Source organism: Helobdella robusta, assembly GCF_000326865.2.
Source record: "Helobdella robusta unplaced genomic scaffold HELROscaffold_25, whole genome shotgun sequence".
Lineage (NCBI taxonomy): Eukaryota > Metazoa > Annelida > Clitellata > Rhynchobdellida > Glossiphoniidae > Helobdella > Helobdella robusta.
The window spans coordinates 322,491-333,564 of NW_008704310.1; the positions used below are offsets into that span (position 1 = coordinate 322,491).

Genomic DNA, 11,074 nt, shown 5'->3' on the forward strand with positions numbered 1-11,074 from the left:
AGTTGCTGTTCTGGTATATTACTTTGGTGTTGCTGTCGAGGATTTCACGGCTAATCAAATCTCATTTGGACTCAACACACTCAATCACTATTAGCATTGTAAATAATGACAAAGAAGAATATGATGGTATCGATGAAGAAAAGGAGACCAAAGAACACGACCATGCTATCGATGAAGAAAAGGAGACCAAAGAACACGACCATGCTATCGATGAAGAAAAGGAGACCAAAGAACACGACCAGCCAATAAAAAAACCTGACACCTAATTTACATTTTTACAACACCCAAAGTTAATGTTTACAAAGTCAAAGTGCAGCATGAATTCAAAAAATAAGTTTATTTTGAATTTTAATAAACTAAACGTTCACCAAAAACTTTATTGAGAAAAATCGAAAAAACGAACTACAAACATATTAACGCCAAACATTCGGTAGAATTTATAGAATATTGTAAAAATTATGGTCTATTACCAACATAAATATATATATATATATATATATATATTTTTACAAGTACACATGTGATCGAGACATACACATTCACATACGTACACATGTGTGCGTTGACAATGAAGATAACCACGTGCAAGCAATAGATCTATGAAGAAATTTCATGTACAAACACCTACGCGCAAACATGTGCTCGGCGGCACTCCACACACACACACACACACACACACACACACACACACACACACACATTGTGGTCATTAAAAATTCACATAGTATGAATATTCATAAACATGTATATTTGTTTAAAATAGTTTCAATTGTTATAATTGTAATTTATTATTGTTGCTTTAATTATTTTTAAAAGTTTTGGATTTTTATTTTGATTGGTACTAAATCCATCGCCTCTGACGCTATGCATAGGGCGCTCATAAATGACATTATTATTATTAAAAAATCCACGTTCTTAAGGTTTGCATTTTTAAAAAATTTTGTTTTTGGTGTTCAAAAATTTGCAAATTGAGAAAAAAGGGGAACGGGAGGGACAACGCCGGAATGAGTTGAAAAATGTGATTTTTCGGGAACGTTACCAAAATTGTGAATTCGGGAGTGAATCGGGAATGACAAACAAAAATGGGAGGGAATTGGGAACAAATTTCAATTCCCGCTCACCTTAAGCGCCGATACGTTCCACGTCGGGTTATGTTCGATATTTAGGCAGAACAATGCTGCTGCCATTTTAGTTATAGATTTTTTAGATAATCTGTGCACGCAATATAAAGAATTAAACAAAATGTTTCTGACGTTTACCTTTCAATTTTAATATTAAGCAACAGAAAATAAAACGCCTAATTTCTTTCTGTACAGGATTGAATATAGACAATGCTGGCAATGATACACACATTTCATTGGTTACAACGGAGCAACATCTTGCAACAGTGTGGACCGAACTGTAAAATTAGCCATGAACATGAACCTAATCGATACGAGACATTTTTATTCTGATTTAAAACATTGTACTTATGTCGTGATGTTATCTTTATAATCTATTAACAATAGATTACAGGTCGTGAACTTGGGGGGTCAGCTGAGCGTGACAGAGAGGGGATGGAAGGGTTAAAAATGGTATAAAAACCGTGACATAATTATTGAATTGTTTATTTGTTCCCAATTCCCTCCCATTTTTGTTTGTCATTCCCGATTCCCTCCCGAATTCCCATTCATGACAACGTTTCCGAAAACTCCCATTTCCCTTTTGCTTAACTCATTTACGCGTTTTCCTTCTATTTCTTTTTTTCCATTTTGCAAATTTTCGAACACCTAAAACAATTTTTACAAAAAGTAAATATTAAGAACATGTACCAAACAAAATGAAAATCGAAAAGCTCTAAAAGTTAATAAAACAACAACATTAAATTAACAGTTAATATATATATCCTTGCAGTTTACTAACTTCATGACGTTTAATTATAAGCTCATGCAAATTCATTCGCAATTACCGCTTTGTTTCTATCCCCTTGTCATTATCAACTCTCACTATCATAATTTTTTCACATATTTCTTTATTACGATAACTAAAATTATCATTATCGCAACTGATAGTATCAGTATCATAACTAAAACTATCATCATCACCGCAAACAGATACTGCTTTGTCAGCTCCTCTTTTAATTGTTCTAGCTCATGCGTGTAACTAAATTTTTTTAGGTAATTTACAAGAAATTTATAAACATTTAGCCATAAAAATTTAAAAAACAATAAAATCAAACAGAAAATCAAACTTTTACAAAAGAGTAAATTACAATCATAACAATTAAAAACATTTTTATACATTTTTTTTCTTTTTATACTATGTGAATTTCTAATTACCACAAGTATGTGTGTGTATGTGTGTGTGTGTGTGTGTGTGTGTGTGTGTGTTTTGACCTCATGATATACAATATACATTGTTTGTACGAAATATTTTTATAACTCTGTTGCTTGCACGTGATTATCTTCTTTGTCAACCTCCTTGTATATATACAATATACATGCTTATATAATTTTAAGGATGGATAAATGTATCAATGTGAAAAGATTTGTAACAACAATTTCAATATATTTTTATGTATCGACACAGGTCAATATTTTATTTTTATATGTTTGCTTACATTGTTTTTTATTGTTTTACATTGTTGCTGAAGGAGTTTGCAAGCCCCTACGACATCGAGTTGACTTCCTACGTGCTCCTCTTGCGGGCCAGACAGAAGAATCTGAACCTCTCCCTGCCCATTGCCAGGTGGCTCATCGGACAGATGAGTGGCATTGGAGGATTTGTCTCGATACAGGTCAATATTTTATTTTTATATTTTTGATTGTATTGTTTTTTGATATTTTTAATTTGTTTTACTAACCATTGAATTATGGAAATTTTTCTTATCATCAATTTTTTAATGTTCTTTCATAGTAAGATATTCATATTTTCTGGGCAAATTTTCATGATAAGCTTTAAGATTTTTATTTTTTTGTCCAGTATATTTAAAAATAACATACAAATAAATTAGATTTTAGATTAATTAGATAAATCAGATCATACCATTTAAATTTCTTGCATGTTTCATGTTGAACGGTTTAAATAATATGCAGTGGCGTCACTAGGGTTGGTGTCACCCGGTGCGGTAACTCATGGTGTCACCCCTCTCATGACACCCCATAGACATACAGCATTTTTAGCAAAATTTATAAACACGAACAAGTTAAATGTGCTCGACCGCGGCGCTTAATAATTCGGACGTCGAATTTGAATGGTATAAACGTCGAATACAAAAATGATTTGAACGAAAAAAATTTTATTCATAATACATTTCTGGGCGCTGGGCAGGTTAGGCTGAATTAATGATAAGAATAATTTCATGGAGGGACATAAAAACATATACAGTGATATTTTGGTGTCACCCCCTGTAAGGGTGTCACCCGGTGCGGTCCGCACCCCCCTAATGACGCCACTGATAATATGTATGCTTTCCAGTAACATAATTTATATTTCACAAACACGTCTTAAAGACACCGTGTTGGCACTGGAAGCCCTGACGAAGTTCGCTCCTCTTGTTGCATTCAAGGATGACAGCGAAGGTATAAAAATCAAAATTCTCGGAGAGCATGGTGAGAGCACGAACTGGCTACCATCAACAAAGACAACCTACTTGTCCTGCAAACTGCTCAAGTTCGTTGAATGAATGTGGCAACTATATTAATAACAATGTTTCACCATTCTTTACATCAGCTGGATAAAATAGAACGAACATTAATATAAATTATATATACTCGGTAATTAGGTAATCTTTTTTTTTTAATTTGTTAAGATACAAATTAATAAAATCTTTTTTATTATAAATATACAAATTATACTTAACTATTATGATTTTGTAACGTTAATGTTTGGTCTATATCTATAACTTCTATTACTGCAAAATTTTGAACGGTTTCCCATTATATCAATAAAACGGTAGCATCAATTTTATTCAAGTTTAAAAAATGTTATTAATTTGAGTTTTTTTATAATTCAAAAATAAATTAAACAAATCTTGACAGCTGAATGACAAAACGAGAAAAATACATGCTTTTGCTGAAGGTGATGGATTTGCTCTGCTGCAGGTTGGTTCAGCAATTCAAGTGACACGTAAAAATCTGTAAATAATTATTTATGTAATTTTTTTTATTAGACATTTATTAAAGTATTTTCTCTAAAAAAAATGTAGACTTCGGTCAGGTACAGCAGACTGAATCTGACCAACAGCAAGTTCTTACGTCTCGATGTGAGTGCCGAAACTCATGAACATTATCTCAATTTAACTGTATCTACCAGGCAAGTTCACCAACGGCTCATATCATTCGAAGCCTTTTATTTGTTAAGATTTTTATTTGTTTTCTGTTCTTTCCTTGCCAAAACAACACACAAACAAATGTTCCTGTGCAAAAACTGAGTTTTAATAATAATACTGCCAATCACGAGGGTGACCATTCCCCCCTCCATAAACACTCCACTCTCTTCAGTGTATTACAAGCTACTGTAAAGTACAAATTGATAATGTTACGATTTTAATAGATGGTACAGCAAAAACGTAATCTTCCATTAAGATAATTTAAATGGCAAAAGATTCGTATCATATATATTCATTATGTTGAAAATTGATCTATCAATAGTTTAAAACATCATTGCCAAATAAGAAAATAAATTTTACAGATGAAAAAGTTTCTGCATTTTATTCGCCTGAGGGGAAGAAAAGTTGGGTGTCATCATGTCCGCAGTGCTGTGGTACGTTTCAATAACTTTTTAGTGCTATCTGGATTTTTTATTATTTTTTTACGTGATTAGTCAATTTTAATACATTTAATTTTTAGCGACATCTTTTTATATTAATAATTAATATCCATATTTTAAACATTTCGCATTCATTTCAGAATAATATGAACCGTCTGACAATCGATTGCTTGGATCGTTCACAAATTCATTCGTTTACTCCCGTTTTTGAATGCTCTAATTTTCGACACTTTAATTTGTTGAAGATTTAACTTTTAGGAATGAATAATCAACTTAAATTTAACATGGCTTTTGTTGGCTATTGTAGTGTATCTTATACCAGCGGTTTCTGTGTTCAATTCATAATAACGTGAACGAAAAATTATTTTCAAATTGAATTTTAAGTAATTTAAAACGATAAACATTAAATTAATATAAAAATTTATCACAAATTTTAAAATAAGCAAGCCAAAATTTAATAAATGGATGTCTGAAAATATTTCAAGGAAGCAATTTTAAGCAATCAATTTTTATTGGAATAAAATATAATATATAAACATAATGGAATATAATATCATAATTTATGAATACAATAAATCATAATATATAACTGCAAAGATGTACACTCAAAATTAAAATTTTCAAGAGTAAAGAAAACGTGTGATAAAACTGTTAACGATAACAAAACATTATACATAAGAAATGAGATACACCAGAAATCGGTTAATAGGATCAACCACTTTTTAAGACTGAATGTTAGGAATCTAATTAAATATAGATACGCTTAACTTTATTAGCTCGATCAGACCAAAATATAAAAGAACTGCTTGATTGCGCCGAAATTGTGGGAGTTGCAAAAGTTGTCACATGCTGAAGAGTAGATGCACTTTTTTCTGTTGAATTGCATTTTATGGTACACCGCTTGTCAAAAAACTGATTAAATTATTACTCATTTAGGATTGACAGAATTAAGATTGATTTTAGGTCTTTTCTTTAACAATCAATTAATTAATTTAGTGAAACATTTCTTAAATAGTATGAACATTTTTAAACAACTAAGCGGTCCTAATCTTCATAACACGTTATATCGTTAAAATAATGAAGCTAGTTAACGGGACAGGCCGGTCGATCCGATCATTTTGGTCAAGTCATGGTGGGGTCCGATTAACCGGTATCTACTGTATATTAAGTATCATAAAAACAGACATGTATTTGTTTGAGTGGTCATATCGCTTTGATTATTATTATTAATGTTCATTTATATAGCGCTAATTAAATAAAAAATCTCAAAAGCACTCACATAAATAAAAGTGTATAAGTTATGGCATTAAGGCACATCATTTTCTGACATGGTAAACTGCTAGCAAAATTTCAAAAGTATCACAATATTTGAATCTTCAAGTTAAACAATTTACAGATTAAATATAAAATGAAAGTCATTTTGTTGAATTAAATCATCACCATCAAGATCTTGTTATTGGTATCTCATTAACATAACACATGCAAACATAACAACACGTTTTTGTTTCAAACTTAAAAATTAATTTACTTGAAATTTGATTAGACTAATGTTAATCTCACGAATGGATATTTGACAAAATTTGCACGAGACAAAAATACACGCAGTTTTTCCGTCATGTTGTTTGAGCGTGTTGCTAAACATATTAGCTAACATCAGCTGTTTAAATTAACATTAGCAATAATATATTATGCAAATTTTGTGGCCAATATTAATCATTTTAAGTTTTAAAAAAATAAAAGTATTTTAAGAAAGAGATGAAAACTTTAATCTGATTAACATATGAAGTTATTGCCTGATATCACACATCCTTCTTCGGCTCTAACAGAAATAAAGACGTTTGGTGAGCATGGAGATGAAGGTAGGGATTTGTTTCTTTTTATTGTAGGCCGCGTTTGTCATGTTTGATTCAAAATCCTTAATTTTGCAGCTCACAAGCGTCAGCATAGTTAGAATATCATATTTGTGGCTGTAGTTCTGGAAGACCTCGCACAACGCTTGCACGTACCAAGCACCGTTCGCATTCCTGAACGATACATACCCTACGAACATTCAATTAGAATATAATTTTATTTTATATCATTTAGCTTCTGAAAAGGAACATCAAACGTAAAAAAATCTGCAACTGATATTAAACATGAAAGAATATCTTGAAAAGAGCATCAGTTTAAAAGATTTCTAATATATAATTTATGCAGGATTATAAATTTTATGAAGCAAATGTGTTTTAAAGAGATAAATTTAGTAAGTTTTATAAGAACGAATATCATTCAACAAATTCAGGAACCTAAAAAAATGAATGTGATATGTTGAATGTCAATTAGTAAAGTTTAAAACAAACCATCTGCACATGCATAGCTGTACAGGTAATCTGCCTCTTTCGGAATTTTCATGATTCTTTCCTCAACCTCATCAGCATCCGTTTCAAATTTTGCCTTGTATTCAACTCCCTCATCTATTTCCGTTCCTCTGCAGGCCTATATTGTTGTGCCAATTTTTAACGTAAATTCGCTAATGATAGATCTTTTAAAAATATCCAAAATGTCATTTTATGAAAAAAAAACATCAATTTTGAATAAATTTGAAACAACGAAAGCAATAATATTTAGTAAATATTGATATTTTTGTGTTACAATATAAACGTACCTACGTTCAATGTAAGCATGCATTTGGTAATGTTTCAGTGTTTTTTTTAATAATTTGAGCCTTTAAAGTTTTATTTAGTGAATGAAATTTCAAAGGAAATAGCCATAATTTTTGAGCTAAAAAATTTTTTAGTTACGTGATACAAAAATTTTAAACAATTCATAAAGTTTTCCCAGTGAACTCAAAACATGAATATATTTTCATTGTCATCCAATTCGTCTCCTGTGGCTAACATCCGCATCATTCCTCAACACAATGGATGGCAAAATTCCGAAATAGGTATGTTAGCGTAACATGGCACGTAACATGATAACATTTTCATGCGATGAGGTATTGAGGTATTTAGTACAGACAAATGTTAAGTCATGCATATGGGAAGAAAGGACAAAGGCTTTTAATATCAACTGGGCAGGAAAGATTTTTGATCTACAGAAGAAGAAAAGGATCTCGGAATCGATATAAATAAAAGCACGATAACATCAAGACAATGTAATTTGGTAACAGCCAAAGCAAATCAAATAGTTGGATGTATTAGAAGAACAGTGGTGAGCAGAGAGAAGCCGATTATTATAAACTTGTATAAAACATTAGTTCGCCCTCATTTCGATTACTCTTCACAGTTTTGGAGTCCAGATCTACAAAAGGACAAAGACATTCTTGAACGGGTACAGCGTAGAGCAAAAAGGATGATTGAAGGAGTTGGAAAACTTGAATATAGGGTTAGAATGAAAGAATGCGGATTAACAACACTAGAAAGGAGAAGATGCAGAGGAGATCTGATTTAGATATATAAGTTAATAACTGGTAAAAAACACCGTTCATCAAGTTCTTTCAACTAGAAAAAAGGAAAGGATTAAGAGGTCATAGATACTAGCTCTTCAGGAAGACAGAAAATCCAATGAAGCAAAGATTCTTCAGCAGCAGAGTGGTAAACGCCTGGAACGAGCTAAGTAATGAAATTGTCTCAGTCGATTCAATCAACAATTTTAAAGTCAAGTTAGGATACTAAAATATTTATTTTGTAGCCGTTCTTACACAGATGCTAGTCTACTGAACCACATTAAATTTTGTTATATTATGTTATATTATGTTATGTTAAATTAAATTAAATTATATTATATTATAGAGATCTTTGAAGTTATAACATCAGTGTTGGTAGAAACGAGGTCAAGTGTTAAACAATAATAATAATTATAATAATATTTTAAATAATGACAAATATCACCCATAACAATAATAAAAATAACGTATATGTATGGAAAGTGTATCAAAAGTTTAATCCAGTGTTTTCCAATGTAGGGCAGCCATCAAGGGGCATTATCAGTCTCGAGGGGGACAATAGGGCTTTATGGGTTTGAGTGAAAATGGAAATAGTTGATAAAAACAGTATGTAATGATTAGAAAACACTGCATGGGATCATAGAAAAGAGATTTAGAAATTATAAATTGAAAAAAAATTTTTTGAATGATGAACAATTTTTAATGCGGTTGCGGGGCACAACACAAAAAAAGTTGAAAAATTCTGGTTAAAATAAACGGTTAACAAATAATATCAAACATGTGAATCACTTCAAACCTGGATGAAGAAAAGTTTTGGCTTGCCAATCAAAGTTTTGCATTTATTTCCGTTTAAAGGCAAGAGAAGTTCTTTGAGGTTGATCACGCCATCAACTCCATAGATAAACTCTTGCCCACCATGGCTCATCAACACCAGGACGAAACAATCGTATTTTGAATGGTCCTCCGAGGCAACTTCAACAGTGAGATCGTATCATTTTCAAGTTTATTCTACATCATTTTACAATAATAATAGTATATCTTCTATTGAACATCAAAATCAAAAATTGAAATATATGAAATGAAATAATAAAAACAAATAAAATATTATATAAATAGAGTTCATAAATTAAAAGAGCGTACGATGATAAAATTATATAAATTTAATCAAACTTTGTTCCTTTTATAATATAATAATAATGTTAATAATAATAATAATAAATAATTTTCTTGAATATTCAATTTAAAATAAATAAACTAAAAACTTTTACAACCTTCTTCGATTAGTTCCTTCATTTTCTTCACAGTCAGATTTGTATGGGGTCTTACTGAGAATTTCAGCATTATGAATAATGCTTTCAGATTGGCAAGATCTTTGGAATTGCCAGACCTGTCTGCCACATTTGAGTCTTTGAAGCTTTCGTTGCCGATAATGAGAGCAATGCCTCTTGTGTCGTGAGTCATTGCATAGTTGTATTTGCTGTCATTATCTTTGCTTTGAAAATTTTAAAAAACATGAAAAGCATTTAATTTAATGCATTAGTATATTATGTTCATCAGTCAGTTAATGTTGTTGAGAGATTTGTTTCAATTCAACGTTTTTCAAGAATGTCTTACAAATTCAGCTCAAGAAAATAATCGCGTAATACAATATGTGTACAAAAACTTTAATGGTAATATCAAACAAGATAGACTTTGAGGAAAGTGAACATGAACAGCCAAAGCAACAAGGAAGAATTTTAAAAATTTTGAGGTTGTTTTATGGAAACCAAATTCACAGTAATGTTGGGAATGGTCAAAAAAATCATAAGTAAGTAGTAGATCTTAAAAAAAATTTACTACTAGTTATTTCATATGTAGAAAAATTTAACATTTCTACATGGTAAGGGCCGTTAAAATGTTTTAAAAACCCAAATATATATAATATAACTGATTGTCACTTTTTAACAATTTATTCAAACTAATTCAGTAGGGTAACATTATTAAAAAAACGTACATAATACTTTCGTTTTCTAAAAAGTTGACAAGTACTAATACGCCCATAATCTCTAATAAATGCATTTTACTTGGTGCATTTTTACTAAAGTGTGTATTAGTGATAACAAACAAATGTTGGCAAGTAAGGAAACAATTTCCTCTTGAAATGTTAAAATTTAAAAAAATATTTTAAATTACTTGGATTGATAACCACTGTCCATTTTTTACCAGTCTTGTTTCTTTGATCTTTCAAAAATAAATAGTATTATTTGCAAAATACTAGCATTTTATTGAAAGATTCTTTTAATTAACATTTTATATTCACTTAATGTGTTATATTAATATACATACATCGTATGTATACAAATAAATATACATAAATACATACACTATCATAAATTTTATTCCTAAGGTTATAATTATTACATTATTAAAAATTTTTATAAGCATAAGGTTATACTAAAAAACTAAATCACTACATTTTTTTTATTCATGCTTTGTGTCTTTATTTCATTTATATAAATAACAAGCATATAAATTGACTAAAATGTTATTATAAATCAATTATCAATGTATGGTATAAACTATAAATTTAATTTAAAAAATTACACACATTTCAAGTTAAATATTTGAATCGTTTTAATAAATTTTTCATATAGTGTTTATTTCTATTTAGTTAATAATGAATATAGTTTTAATTAATTATTTCTCTTCATTAAATAATTAGTAGTAGAAGTAATAGTGGTAGTGGTAATAGTATTAGTAGTGGTAGTAGTAACTGCTGCTACTACTGCTACTACTAATACTATTACTAGTATAAGAAAATTTTATTTGTAATAAAAAGCTCTAACTGAACTAATTGAACATGCAATAATTTAAAAATTCATAATTACTTATTTATTTGTTTAATTAATTAACCAAATGATA

At 30.0% G+C, this 11,074-nt stretch overlaps 2 protein-coding genes across 2 annotated transcripts; one reads left to right on the top strand and one right to left on the bottom strand.

Annotated features, from left to right (window-relative positions):
- Positions 1-2,499: 2,499 nt before the first annotated feature.
- HELRODRAFT_172892 (hypothetical protein) lies at positions 2,500-3,664 on the top strand (the record flags this gene model as incomplete). Its single annotated transcript, XM_009019556.1, has 3 exons — positions 2,500-2,568; positions 2,633-2,776; positions 3,347-3,664. The coding sequence occupies 3 exons, from the start codon at positions 2,500-2,502 to the stop codon at positions 3,662-3,664; spliced, it is 531 nt and encodes a 176-aa protein (XP_009017804.1).
- A 2,904-nt stretch (positions 3,665-6,568) lies between these two features.
- On the bottom strand, positions 6,569-10,396 carry HELRODRAFT_111847 (hypothetical protein; the record flags this gene model as incomplete). Its single annotated transcript, XM_009019557.1, has 5 exons — positions 10,346-10,396; positions 9,445-9,665; positions 8,970-9,145; positions 7,089-7,224; positions 6,569-6,789 (listed from the first exon to the last, which is right to left on the bottom strand). Exons 1-5 carry the CDS (start codon positions 10,366-10,368, stop codon positions 6,569-6,571), a joined length of 777 nt encoding a protein of 258 aa, XP_009017805.1. The 5' UTR covers positions 10,369-10,396.
- Between the last annotated feature and the right edge of the window lie 678 nt (positions 10,397-11,074).